The following is a 15,236-nucleotide window of genomic DNA, read 5'->3' as shown; positions in this document are numbered from 1 at the left end:
ATATTGGAGCACATCTCTTTTTGATTTACTTTTGAATTGATTTAAAAACTTTTTTAGTATCAGTGTCCTGGTCTGCTGGAGCGTAATCACATTTACATAGGCAAAGTAAATATTAATGAATCAAACTGAGACTGTTCTCGGCGCTGTTGACGACGACGGTTTTAATGATTTATTTTTTTTTGAGTGAATCAACAATTCAAAGAGTCACTGCTCCACAGCAGATCCTAATCTTAACCTGTGTATCAGCAGAAGGTGATATTGATTGATTAACCAGAGGAAAATTGTCTTGTGTTATCTGTGTGTTGTACACTGTGGCAACCTATAGTGTCGCCACACTACAGGACTGACCACCTCTTGTTGTGTGTGTGTGTGTGTGTGTGTGTGTGTGTGCGCGTGCGCGCGCGCATTGGCTGTGTCCTCCCACAGTTCAAACTCTTGTGAGTCAAGCGGACTGCGCACTGGAGCTGCATGTAGGTGTGAAGTGAAGTTGGGCTGTTTATTAATCATTGTCAGATTGTTCAGGGTGTTTCCTGCCTCACGGGCTCGTCATGTCCAACTGCGCGCACACACACACACACACACACACACACACACACACAAATAGCGGCGGCCTCTGTTTTATTCGATTATAGGTGCTACGATGAGCCCAACATGAATCCAAGCGTGTGGTTTTTATAGACTGGCAGGATGTCAGCTCGCAGCGTTTGGCAGACACCGTGGAGACGGGTCACGTGCAGAAGCCTTCTCCGCCTGAACTTTGACCTTTAGCAGAATCTCGCATGCAACATCGGCGGGTTTTATTCTCGGGGACAGAAAAAAGGTGAAGAAAGTGCGGAGAGAAAGGGCACAAAAAAGAAAAACAACAGCAAGACTTTCTGTGAAGTACAGGAAAGTACTAGTTTTTATTCCTTCATAATCAAACTTCACAAACAGCTTGAACTTGTACAATACCTCAGAGAGTGAAAATTACAAAAAAAGTGCTGGTAACATTTACAAAAATCATCCTTACTTAGCAACAATCAGTTTATTCTTCCACACTTTTTTTAGTCTTTTGTATTAAGGCTTAATACTTCTGTATAAAGTATATGCAAGATAAGTCTTCACAGTTTTTCGAAAAAAGTCACAATATTATGTAACATAATGAAGCTTTTACGGCTATTTTCTTTATAATAACAAATACACATCACTGGTAAATATATGTGAAATACAGGGCTTATTGTAAAATGGCAAGTAATGATACTGTTTGCTGAGATAAATTGATTCCACACACTGGTATCGGAAAGTTTTGACATACCGTTGCTATAACTGAAGGAGGAGGAAAAGAAAATGATAAGCATAAACACTTGGGAGATCGCCTCCAAACTTTGGCACATCCCATGAAACAATTTCACAAAATATGAGATTTATTTGTCGAAATCATACATATGGAAGAATAGCTAAACTGGCATAAAGTGAAAACATGCTGTGTAGTAAGGTGCTAAATCAGAGATATTACATTGCCAGCCTTTTTTTTATTATTTTATTATTTTTTTTAAATCCCCACATGGACTGACATGAATAAGGTGCATTTGTAAGACTCAAAGCATGTAGGTTTTTTTTTTCTTCTTCTCAGATGTCAACAAAATATGCAATAAATACAAGTTTTCCAAAAAAAAAAAAACAACCTAAATTAATTTGACCAATAGTCTTGAGGCGACCTCGTATACTCATGCATTCCCATGGTTTTAGAAAAAAAAAAAATGGATTTTTCTCTTCTGCAGTTGTGAGACTCTAACTGTGGCATGTGAAAGTAAAAGCTGTATTGTATTCGTGGTATGTGTCATTTGATTTCTTTTTTTTTTTTTTTCCCCAAAAGTTTTTTTTTTTTGTTTGTTTTTTTTTTTGAAAGATTTTATTTTATTTTACTGTTGAAGTTGTGAAAAAACTCGATGAGTAAGGAAGATGGAATTGAAAAACTAAATGCAAAAAACTAAGCCAAGATATATTCACAAGATCCTCTAAGCTGCACTGGTTTACAGGTCAACAGATGAGAGCTCTAGCCCTAGACTTACCAATTTCACCCTCATGCATACTGTACGGTTAAAGTGACGCAACAAGCTTGCTTAAATAGTCTACATCACGAAAGCAATTTGGTTTTTAGTGCAAACACAATTGGCTGGCTTCAGCTTCTCAATAATAACAAGCTCACCAAGGAGATTACAAGAAGGCACATACTTATGCTTCCTCTAACACGCAACATATTTAGACAAACCGCAACATCTTTCAACAACACCACAAAGCGGTGAAAACAGGAAAGCTACTACATCCAGATAAAATGGCGACGTCTGTTCGTCCGTGGGAAAAAATTTACATGTATCCATCGACAGAATGGCGACGTTTTGGAAGGTCGGTCGTGGTGGCGAATGATTGGAAACAGGATGAAGTGTGGTACGTTTTGGTGAGACAGATTCTCTACGTCAGTGTGGCCAAGATTTATTTATTTTTTAATTTTTTTCCTCTAGGATGTTTCTCATTTTCATTTCAGTTTAAAGCATCGTTGTTCTTTTTCTTTTCCACATCCCAGGGAAAGAAACGCACCCAAAGTGAGCGCTTTCGCAGAGATCTGATGTTTTTGGAGGAAATGTGTGCACGGTGGAGGACAGCTGGGTTTCTCTTTTTGGCATCAGTGTGTTTTTTTTTTTTTTTTTTTTAATCTTTGTTGGTGTGGGCTGTGTGATGAAGATGACCGACATCGACTCGTGGTGAAATGAATCCTTCCCTCATAACATCCCGTCTCTCACTTCAAGATCTGTAAGAGCTGCTTGATTTGTCCAAAACAATCACAGGAGGAAACAATAGTTTTAATGCCCCTCAAATCTGGACACTAATATTCGGGATAGTGCTGGGTTTTTATAGTAATTATTACAAAGAGAAAACAAGAAAAAAAAAAAAAAAAAAAGAACGACTGACAACCCTGCTACAAAGAACAATATGTGGATGTCATGTGCATCTTAGAAATGGGCGACTGATTCTGTACCTCGGAGACAAATTAAAACTGGTGAAACGTCACCATTTTCCCACCACGGGGGGGACAAACCGTCCGATACTATGGTTCAAACATGTGTTGAGTGACTTATATTGCTTTTTGATAGAAGAAGACCAAAAATCAGTCTAGTGCAAATCTCTTTTCTGGTTTGAGAAAGTGGAGGTTGGTGCGATGAGACACAAACGGCCGTATTAGCTCTGCCATAGAAAGAACATAAGCGGGGTGATTCCGAGAGCCGTGACTCAAAAGTGGTATCCCTTTATGATCTGGAACGAGCAAAATTGAAGAGTGCACTCTTTTTCTGAAATGAAAATCTGCCACCACTCAATGCCACGCCACGATTTTGGAAGAAAAAGTGTAAAAGTAACGCTAATTGATGCTTCCTACTACACGTAACCCATCGACAGCACGAAGGACTCGTTTGTTTCAACTTCTCACGGCTCTCGTTTGGCCTCATCCCGGGAGGATGCGCTTCATCTGTGAGCTCACATCTGTGCTAGCAGGTGTCTCCTGTGCGGTTGTACGTCTGTCAAATACATCTCTCAACTTGGAAATGTTGGAAAACTTACTCCAGTCCAGTGTTTGACAAATCATATTATATATATATAAAAAAAAAAAATGTCCTTGCACATACATTGAAAAAAAAAAAGAGAAAGAAATCTTTTATCCCCTATTTCAAAAACAGCAGTCAATACATTTCAAACAAGCTTGTTTCATAACAATAATAGTAATAGCAGTAATAATAATAATTATAATAATAATAGTAATAAAATACAAACCAACTTGGAGCATAAATTATCAAAAAACAAACTGAAAACACTTTACTGCAGCATATATTTCAGGGTTTGCTTAGTTGTGATGTTAACTACCTTTACTACAACAGCTCCACTTCTGCCAGGACTATATAAGAGAAGTATTTTGTAGGGACATAATAAAATATCGAAGCTAACATAGGCAACAACCAAAAAAAAAAAAGAAAAAGAAGAAAAAAAAAGAAACGAGAGAGGGGGAAAAAAAGCCTAACAAAATATACACATATTTATAAGCACATCTCATAGTTCAACTCAAGTGCATGTTTACAAAAGCGTCTACATACATGATATGGCAGCAAAAAAGCCTGATGACGAAGGAGGAGGAAATCAAAGAAAACAACCTAAGCTGATTTTCATGAGGGTGTGTTTGTGTGTAATTTCAAGATTTTTAATGTCTTCAGCCTGAATGACATCGATTCAGTTTTTTTTTTTTTCCTATTTCAATACACAGGATGAAAAATATACAGCAGATTCATCAAGGATTATCCCTAATAGTGTAAAAAATAATTGCCAAATGTTGGGAAAAAAATGTTCTGCTGGATCAAATGGTGTTTAGTTATTACAAAAATATACTGTCTTGAAATGACTTTGATAAATATTTGGACCTCGTTACGTCCACGTTGCAGTTTGGTTCGACTTTTCATTTTTCTCCTTTGTTGCGTGCTGACGGCTGGCTCTGATGCTGTGTTTTTCATCTTTTCACGTTTGCTCACACACCACCAGCACCTTTTTTCCCAGATTTAACATGACTGGAAGTTGTGATTTTTTTTTGTTTTGTTTTGTTTCTTCTGTGTGTGTGTGTTTCCTTTCTTTTTTTCTTTTTGGTTTCATAAACAACTTACAAATATGTGCAAACTTAACATCTTGGTCCATCTCAAGTATGAATGGCTGAATGTCGGATTAGTATTCTCGGGACAGTCTCAAAAATCTCAGACGGTGCCTTGGATGTGAAGAAAACGGCAGTAACACAAAAAAAAAAAAAAAAAGAAGGTCAAACTGTTTCCATTAAAATCTGAAGTGAAGGTTAAAAAGTGTACACTGATTTGCTAAAAACGTGAGTATAGAAGACATAACCAATGATTACAGAGTGTGATGTTTTGCCAGAGGAACAATGCAACATTTACAATCTTACACATGTTCAAACATGCCAAAATTTACATCACAGCTACTGTGTCAGGATCATTTTTATGTTCTGTTGCATTTCTTTATATATATATAGATATATAAAAAAATCTATTTTGGTCTACAATAGGCAAATTAACACAACCACAAAACTATAAACAACAGATCAAGTGACCACACGTCTCCACAAGCACCCTGCCATGAGAAGAACTAAGAAAACCCCCCAACAAAATCAAAGTGTTAGCGATCCAGCCCGTCCGAAGGAGCTCCCACACACTTTACAAAAGAAACGTGACTTTCTCCTTCAAACTTAAATTATCCCGACCTTTCTTTGGTTTGTCAAAACAAACATTGTCTAATACAGCTTTTTTTTTTTTTTTAATTTTTTTTTTTTATTCAACTTCTAAGGATTGACATGGCCCCTGTTTTGAAAAGTTACCACCAGCAGCCTGTTGTTTTGTGTTATACAGCGCTAAAAGATCTGCAGTGTGACGGCAGAGGACAACGCTGGCTGAGACTGCGGCCGACATCGTGGTGACGAAGAGCCTCCGCTTTTTCTTTTTGCTGCTTTGTGTGTGAGTGTGTGTGTGTGTGTGTGTGTTTTTTTTTTTTTTCAATTTGCATCTCTGCACTATAAAAGGGTGACCTACACACACATGTACACACACACACACGCATGCACGCACGCACACACACACACACACACACACACACACGCGCGCACACACACACACACAGAGCGAGAGAGAGTGAGAGTCAGAGTGATAGCATAGTGCATGTTGTCTAAAAAACCAGTCCACACCAGCATAAAAGCTGTGCTGAGAGCTTATGAGGTTTGTGATCTCATGGCATGATTTGAATAAAACAGCGAGATGAGATTTATTTAAAACAGAAAAAGGAAAAAAAAAAAAAAAAGAAAAAAAAGGAAGGGATTTGTTTGAGGGAAATGTAAATTTTGCTGTACTTCAGCCTGATCTGCAGCGTTTTCTAGGCCGTGATCGAATATGCAACAATTTAGCACTGGATGATGTTCTTAACATTAGGTTAGTAAAGCGTGGAAAACCAAAGCCAGACGTGGAGTTGGAATGTGCTGGACTTAATAACAGGAATGCACTTTTTTTTTTTTTTTTGTTTTTTTGTTTTTTGAGCTTGCACACTTTCAAGCGTCTCATCAGGCTGAACTGAGCCCGAAAGACTACAGCGGGTGAGCGAGAGCACAAAAGAGGTTTCGCTGTTCGGTCTCCAGAGGCTCCAGCACGCCTGAGTCCCCTCAGCGCCCGGATGAAGGAAACGTTCTGCTGTCGAGGGACGTTCAGAAATACAGCTCGTGCTCGGCGAGAAAACAAAAAGTACCCCACCTCCTCCCTGCAGGGGTGGGGCTGAACTGCACGCTTCATTCGGACTGATAGATTTTGTTTTGTTTGACTAAAAAGCCCATCAGGAGCCGCGTCGTAACTGCATGCTTGGAGGAAAGCGTGGTAGTAAACATAATGTGGATGATGAGTAGCTTAGTATGGCTGGGTCTTACTTTAAACTCTGAGCGGCTGCTTCGCTGCGTGTCTGCAAAGCCCCGGAATCAAAAAACTTAAACGCTGATGTTTGACAGTAAAGTCTGAACAGATGCTGTTTGGCAGTATGTCGTAGTGTGACGGTTGGATGACAGGGACTAGCGATATCATATTGCCTATTTTTTTTATTCTTTTTTTTTTATTTCCATGCTTCACTTCAACGATAAATGTCTATGAAAGTAAGTAAGTGTGTACATGTTTGATCATAGCTGTTTTCTCCTATTTACTTGAAAACTATGTATTACGGAGGATTTAAAGATTCAAAATAAAAACAATCACTTGCATTCATGTGCTGTTGTGAGATTTATAGTAGTTCCGTGTATAAAGAGCTTTTTTTTCTTTCTTTCTTTCTTTCCTGCTTAGTTCTCACTTCTAATTAAACAATAGTGGTGTCATTTGAATGCACCCCCCCCCCCATTCTTAAATTTGGCACAGTAACTAGGCTGGAGAAGGTTAGAGAAAAAAACTGTGGTAATTAGTCCACAGGGGACTAAATAATAAGCCATCCCAAAACCTTTTATCTCACAGCCACTCAATCCTGAAAGTTGATTTATGGGTTTTTTTTTTTTTTTAACTCGACCAGATTTTCTTTCAGTTCCGTCTTCACGCCGCTCATCCAGCCAGTGAATGACCGCCGTGCACGGAGGCCGCGTTTATCCGCAGCCAAAAACTTTCAATTTGTAATCTCATTGTTGCCTCCAAGTCGTGGTCATAAAAATTTCAGCCAGTTTAATAATCTATTTCTCTTTTTTGTTTTTTTTTTTTTTCTTCACGTTGCTCTTTTGCGTGCCCTTTACAATACTAAGCTGTACATAAACAACAAGGCTATCAGATAAGATAAAACTTTAATGATCGTTGTAGGGAAACTGGGCATCGGCCTGCCATCAAGGTCAAAAGCACAAGCACGCAGCGCACTTTGAACTCGACTAAAATCCAACTCCTGCATCCACCCACTGCGAGCTTCCACTCGTTTTGAAGCGAGTGTCGGTGGAGGGAAAGTCTGCCACGCTTCAGATGTTGCAAAAAAATATATGAAAAATACCAGAGAGGCTCGCTGATATCCAGAGGATACTCTTGGATTTTTTTTTAGTCTGGGTGGCAGGCAGGCAGGCAGGCAGTTGTGTGTAAACTTCACCTTTTGCAGCTGCTGTGTGGCTCCCCCTGCTGTTGACTACATGCCACTGCCCTTTCTCCCAATGACTTACAGTACGTTACAGTATATGGCTTTTTTTGTGTGTGTGTTTGTGTGTGTGAGTAAATGGAAAAAAAAGTGTTATCAGTGAGAGGGAGAGCAACGTGAAGGAATAAGATTTTATATCTAAATTTCACCTATTATATGCATTTGTACTCTTCGTTCAGACACTAAAAATGTGATTGTATTCGATATCTTTGAATCCTCCAAACCGTGCAGATGTAGGATAAAAATAAAACTAGCAGATGTAGCATTAACTGTATATGAATAGAACATTTCTGGTATTTTAAAGGGTTCTCTTATGATGTACTCACAATCACCAGGTTTTAGCAGTAATAGTATAAATAGTATATTTTAATAGTCCATTGTGTATATACTGTATTTGTGCAATGTAGGAGAGAAAAACTATGAATATTCTGTATAGTTGCTGTATGTACTGATAGGCACTTGATAGGCATATTCCCTATATCCCACAAGGTATTGTATACTCTAGCTGCAAGTAGGATTTTATCAAACTATCTGAAAATGTATTCTTTATCTGTGTGGAGATGGTGATATTTAAAATATATATAGCATATTTGTAAGAAGTTATCTATTTCACTCTGATGCGTACTGTAGAAGGACAAAGATGCAGTTATGTGAACGGTTTTTCATGAGATTTCTGTATTCTACTCTGTGACTTTGCTCACGCCAAAACAAACGAAAAAGAAGGAAAAAAAAAAAACCTCTGACTTAAAATGTGTGGAGAGACAGACTGAAAGACGGACAGGAAGACGGACACACGCTTATCAGAAGAAAATGAACCTGTTCCTTACTCAACATGACCCTCACCGTTACTATCAACCATTTCCTTTTTTCTTTTTTCGTTTTTTTTTTCATCTCAATGAAGAAGCATATATGCATATATAGTACACCGTGAAAATTAACTGACTAACCCTTTATCCGGTTGCGTGAAGCTATGTATGTATAAACAACACCACTATGACCACCAGGAAAAAACCAGGAAGGAATTCTGAAATCAAGAAGTATAACAATGAATCAAACTTACTGCAGGAAGGACAACAATGTACTGTAGACCCTGTGTCTCTACACTAAGATAAACAAAACATAAACAGGAATATATTTGAAACACAATACAAACAGCTGCAGGCTCAAGGCTATTATCTACTTTTCAATATGTTTTGTTCTGGAAAATATGCGTACACTTTGCAAAACATAAAATCTAGACTAACAACTAGAAGAAGCACGATTGAGATAAGGACTTATTTTCTGGGTAATGTTGCAACTTTCCAACAATTTTTAAAATGACTCTCCGCAACACTGAGAAAAGAGAATTAAGCACCACCACAAGTAGCTGAAGCAGTAATAAGGAATATATAACTATGGACAGTGAAGAGCGTGTGATGCCGATGCAACAGGGAGAGGCGGGAAACAGCCTGGGTTATGCTGTAGCATGTTATGACACACTGGAGAGAAGGGTTCTTCCCCTTTTTTCCGGGCCCGGTCCGCTATCAAACACCCCTATGATACAAGAAGTCAACTGACGATGGGACGAGTTTATTAGCCCTCATCCGGATAACGTTGAGATTGGCTACTTTTGTTATTCCAAAAAAAGTGATAGAGAAACAATTGATAGTGTAATTCCCAAAACAAATAGATCAAAAAACCAACATCGAGCTACTTAACCTACTATTTAGACCAATGATACCACAAAGCTGGTTGTACTCATCTAGCTACAGTCAATAGTGCATTTGATATATGTGTTTACACAAAGTATGTAAAATTTAGGTGCCATGAAGGAATGCTAGATTACTGAACACACACGTTACACGGAAACAATTCAATTCAATGTCTCTGCCGCTGCTGTTAAAGAAGTGACGATGTTAGTTTGGCAGTGTTTCAACTTGGTACTGAACAGACGACGAACACCAACATCATGAGCTGTGTGCCATACGCGTGGCAATACTGTTGGAAAGAGATCTCGGCAGTTGCTTACATATTCTATTTAGTGCATTGTCTGTTAAGGCATGAGATTACCCTCCACGTGCTGTGTAGAGACAAATATAGCACTAGCATGCAGCAATATTGCCATCCTGGCAACAACAGCTACAAACAGGAACCATACAGTTTAGGCTTATATGCACACCATAAGAGACGGGCCCAATCAAACGTTAAATAATGTGCTACTTTTACTGAGGACCGACCGCATGCTCTTGTTTTTTTCCTCCCAGCACATTTCTCCTGCGGGGGTCAATAGTTTCTTTTAGTTTGTATCCAGCTGGGGAGAAAGCAGAGCGCCGACCGCTTTCGCTCCACCTGAAACCGACTCCGCAGTCATCTGGAATCTAGTAGCAATTATACGAAATTTATCATCGAAAAACGCTCGACATAAAGTTCACCAAGCCGGCGCAAAAGTCAACGGCACTCCACCGACAGCTCTAGTCCAATCTCCGATATTCCGGGGTGCCTTATCAAGCCCAAAAAGGTTTTGGAGAGACGCTTCTCTTATAGTACCTGCGCTGCATATTGCAAAGGAAGCCCTACAGTTCAGATATTCCACTTATCAACTATTTGATTAGGCTATATACCACACACAGACACTCACAGACATACGAACACTAAGGAAGGGACACAACTGTGTACAACTGACAGACGGATATCAAAGAAGCTGCATTCCATCACCTCCCCACTCTGTTACACCCACTAGGACACACGTATCACTTATGTTACACACACACACATTACAAATGTATTATTGTTAATATTATTATAATCATTATTATCGCCGTTAATAATAATATTATAATAACTGTCAACATTATTACCTCCGCCGACGGACGCGGACGGGAGTTCGTTTCATTATTACTGTTGTTTCACTGTTAATGTTGTTTGGCTTGAATGTTCTCAGAGGAAACGTTCTGCTCCGATTCTGAAGAGATGCGTTTGAATAAACTGTTATAGGGAACCGACTCTGTAAAAAGAGTGAATTCAAAAAGGTTCAAACATAGATGAGCACACGTAATGGTACAGGTTTAAATAAGAAAAAAAAAAAAGAAAAAAATGCTTGCATTTAACACGGCACAAGTGTGTATACTGTGGATAAGTGCAAGCGTCAACAAAAGCCAAGGATTGCTGAAAATTTCCGATGAAGAAATTGAAACAAAGCTATTCTATTACATGTGAGCTCTACAACCAAATGTTAGATTAAAAAAAAAAAAAATCCTCTTTTCTAAAACTATAATATCTCTGTTAACAGTAGTGCACTTATTGGTTTAAGCAGTGCAACATATATGCAAGAAAACAATGCAGTCCACTTATCAAAATTAAGGAAAAAAAAAAAAGTTTTTTTTTCTTTTGAAATTGAATTAAAAGAAAATCATAGAAGTTCATTTTAAGGAAAATGATTAAATATTAAGCACAGGCATTTTAACAAAATGTGCAAAGTAGCACTTTTTGAGAAAAAGAAAATTGACAGCAGGTCTTTTTAAGACCTCTGTATGCAGTTTGTTATTCTTTTCATAATGCAACCGCAAAAGGTGTTTTGCTCACAAATGTGAGCAAATCCTTCAGACTGGAGTTGCAGGCAGTTGCACGCATGTGTGTATGTGTGTGCGTGTGTGTGTGTGTCCTCTGTGTGTCCTATTTTGGTTAGAAAACAATACAAATACATCTAAATATCAGAAATGAGCCTTAAGTGATGTGATGCATGGATGACAACTTGCGGCACACGAGCTTTCCAAATCTAACTGTGTACATGCTGTGTCTCTGTTTTTCGAAAATCAGGAATGTAAGCTATATTGTCAACAAAGTCCATCTGCGATTTGTGGTATGCCATGAAACAGTGTGATATCAATCAATGGAGCTACTTAATTTGCTTTGGGACTGTTTTGTTTTTTTTGTTTTTTTTTTCCTGTCAAAACGTTGCGAGCTATCGCAGCCTTTGGGGAGAGCCAATACATGAGAGCAATGTATTCCGCTTCCACCTGCTGAACAGCTTTCGCAATAGCGATAAAAAGGTTTACCGGGCTCTGGGATCAGGATGGCATTTATTTCAATTACAATTTGGATTCAAATTAATTTACCCCCTCTATAACAACACTGCTCCAATCCGGGCCTCATCCTGCCCCCGACATTGCAAATCCAATCATCCAATTAAAGCACGGAGGCTACTCAACAACACAACAGTTGAAGTGACAAATCTTTTTTTTTTTTATGTAAGTTTTTTCTTTTCTTTTTTTTAATTTATATCCCATAACAGTCAGGTGCAAGTTGAGGAGCAGCATTTATGAAGGAGAGAGTTTAGTCGCATATTCCAGCCTGCCATAACTGTGAATGTAAAAGGCTAAAGAAAGAAAAATCATCAGCAACACAATCTTTCTTCTTCTTCTTTTCTTTTTTTTCTCATGTATTGAAATGGAAGAGGTCTACTAGCCTTAACAGTCTTTTAAGATATTAGTGGCAGTGTATGCAAAATGAGTTAAACTCCGAACTTCAGAAAGAAAAGAAAACAAAAGTTTTTGCTCAAATACTGTCGCGTCAACACACCGTAATTTGGAAAACGTAATCGTAATCATCAAAATGCATGGACAAGAATTACAAAACATGAGAAATGTCCGCCCCCCCGTCGCCACTGACAGGAAGTGACATTTCAGTAAATGATTTAAATTGGTACCTTGACAACAGCTGCATTATAATCCCTTAATACCATAGGAATAAATAAAACCCAGTGTCAAATTAACTACTCTCATTTTTTATTTTATATAAGAAGGCAATCTTGTGACCATCAGTATTTTTTAGAGGGAATACGTAGCCCAACCCCAGGTGATTTTTTTCTTTTTTTTTCTTTTTTTTTTTCTTAGTTATTGTCATTTTAAATTATACCACAGTAAGCTTGGACATCTATAGTTTCCAAACTGGTCAGTATGGGTTCACAACAGCCATGATTCATATCTCATGGCAATTACACACACACACACACACACACACACACACACACACACACACACACACACACACACACACTTGGACGCACAAACATGACCATGCAAATACACAAACGCTAAAACATATATGCATGTATATATTCATTCAGACATACCTACACTAAAGGTGTGTTTGTGTGTATGTGTTTCTTTCGTAGGCCTTTCGGTAGTGTTCAACACATAAATCAGTATTTTTAGGAAAGCATACATTTAGAGGCCTGTAGTTAGGATCCATCCAGTAGATCAATATCAAACTACTAAGCCTTAAGGCCACCATCTTTTTTTCTTTTAGAATAACAGAAAAAAAAAAAAAAAAGGAAAAAAAAAAGAAATCTTTTTTTGGGAAACTTAATGTGCCAGTGTCTATACTCATAACTCTTCATACCTCAAAATAAGAAAAGGAAAATCTAGTGCCATTTTATTTGTCATTCTTTTTGAAAGAAGTTTATCTATTTGTACTTATCCATCGGAGACATGCATTCGCATGTGGTCATTGAAGTGCTCCATTTGGTCGAACTTGGCAGGGCAGACGGAGCACACGTAGGTGGTCCCTTCTTGGCAGCTCGCTTCTGCAGCTACACCCACTCCTGTTCCAACCCCGGCCCCAACTCCAGCACCTCCGCTCACTGGCATGGCGAGGGCCACCACGCCGGCCCCGGGCTCGGGGACGGCCATCGTCATGGGAATGGAGACGGGGCCCGGGGCGCCGGCGCTGCCCGACAGCCCCGTGATGGTGCTGGCTGTGCTGTGCAGGGCCATGTGCCTCTCCAGCAGGGTCTTGTGTGAGAACTTCTTCTTGCAGATGTAGCACTCATAGGACTTCTCGCCACGGTGCAGCCGCATGTGGACGTTGAGAGAGCTCTTCTGGGTGAAACGCTTGTTGCAGATGCTGCACTGGTAGGCCCGCACCCCCGTGTGTGTCACCATATGTTTAATTAAGTAATCCTTCAGGGAGAACGAGCGCCAGCAGATGCTGCACTGATGAGGCTTCTCACCTGGATGTACATGCAAGACAAAAGCATTATGGAGAGAAAAAAAAAGAAAGAAGAAGAAACACGTTTTCAGAATTAGATTATAACAGGCGGAAGAAGGCAGTCCATTTACATAAACTCAACAAGCACTCAAGAAGCGCGGTCCCTTAATGGCTGAGTAATGCCTCGCTTTCCCAAAAACATTTATTATATTTGCATCATTTTTGAGAAAACATATCATTTCAAACTTCCCCACTCTAACTCTGCTCCGTCTCCTCCTCGTGTAAACAGCCACCTTGGTAAGGGCATTCATGGAAATGTCAAAGTCTGGGTGGTGCGGTCATTATTAATGTGATATTTGAGGGTCCGCGTGGCGCTGTGTGCGGTGCGGATATATTTAAAGGCACGAGTCTGTTTTATTAATGATGAAAAAAATGTGATCAAATTAGAAGCTGGGAATCGAATCAAGGCTAATTTTGATGCTAAACGCTCCTGAAACGGAGCCAGCGAACTCTTAGAGCTACACAGACAATGTGGCAGGATCAACTGACTTCAGCTTGTGCAGCTACATCAGACGCCTGAAGCCAGCAGTGTTACTTTTCCAGTACAGGAACACACCTCGGGCTAGAATTATTCAAACCTGTATTAGGTTTGTTATGATGTTGGTTCCAATGAGCACAGCATGCTATAGCACCGAGGGAGAGCGGCTCGGCCGAGGCAGCTCCGGCGCAGCCGCGACAGGCACGGACACAGTTTAGGCTCACTTCAGATAATTTTCTGTGCTGACATTATGAGCAGTAAAATATTAACATATCAAAATGACGCAAAACGAACAGGTAGAAGAGGAGACTGATAACACGGCAAACAGACAAATTGTACCATGCAAGTTAATTAAGTGCTGAGTATCTATTGTTTTCTGCTGCACCAAATGAATTAATGTGCAGCTACCTGCTTTGATTTAATGAAGCCAATAATTTATCATTTTAATTCCCCCCCTTTTTTTTTTTTCAGGTGAGTGATATTTTTTTTTTTCTCCCTGATCTGATTCCCTTGAAGGTCCCACTTTAGGGTCAATTGCGTATCACCAACGTGGAGCTGGCGCCAATAGAATAAACATGTTTACCGCCTTGCTCAGGGCGGTGTGTTTGTGATGCAGTGATTCATGCTATTAAAAAAAAAGCTGCCTTCCTGCTTCTGATCCACATTTGATAACAGCAAACGACACATGAGCCCTGCCGCATATGTTATCATGCATCATTTCAGTCTGGGCCAATCTTGCTATTTTAGGTTTGTTGCAGTAAGGTGTGTCGCACTGGATCAGATTTCTTGAATGCGGCTCGATATGGTTTTTGTGTAAAAAGAAAAAAAAAAGAGTTTGTGTCATTCTGTGAGATGTTTATCATTCTTTCTAAAATTTTCACTTTTCTTCACAGGATTGATTAAGCTGATCGCGCTCGGATGCTGAGTTCAGTTGAACACTGATCGATCAGTGACTTTGGCTCTCTATATGTCACTGCTCCGCCGGGCGCATTCCTGTGAGCGAAACCGGGAATTTAGATTGAAA

General features: G+C 39.3%; 1 protein-coding gene across 1 annotated transcript in view; it reads right to left on the bottom strand.

Annotated features, from left to right (window-relative positions):
• Positions 1-1,526: 1,526 nt before the first annotated feature.
• Positions 1,527-15,236, bottom strand: part of zbtb20 (zinc finger and BTB domain containing 20) — a 33,864-nt gene continuing 20,154 nt past the window's right edge. The window contains exon 4 of the mRNA XM_030100528.1: positions 1,527-13,696. Within this exon, the coding sequence (XP_029956388.1) occupies positions 13,161-13,696 (536 nt within the window). The 3' untranslated portion in view covers positions 1,527-13,160. The remainder of the gene's footprint in view (positions 13,697-15,236) is intronic.

The sequence above is a fragment of the Salarias fasciatus genome, chromosome 10 (genome assembly GCF_902148845.1).
Source record: "Salarias fasciatus chromosome 10, fSalaFa1.1, whole genome shotgun sequence".
Lineage (NCBI taxonomy): Eukaryota > Metazoa > Chordata > Actinopteri > Blenniiformes > Blenniidae > Salarias > Salarias fasciatus.
This window is presented reverse-complemented; position numbering and strand designations above follow the sequence as displayed.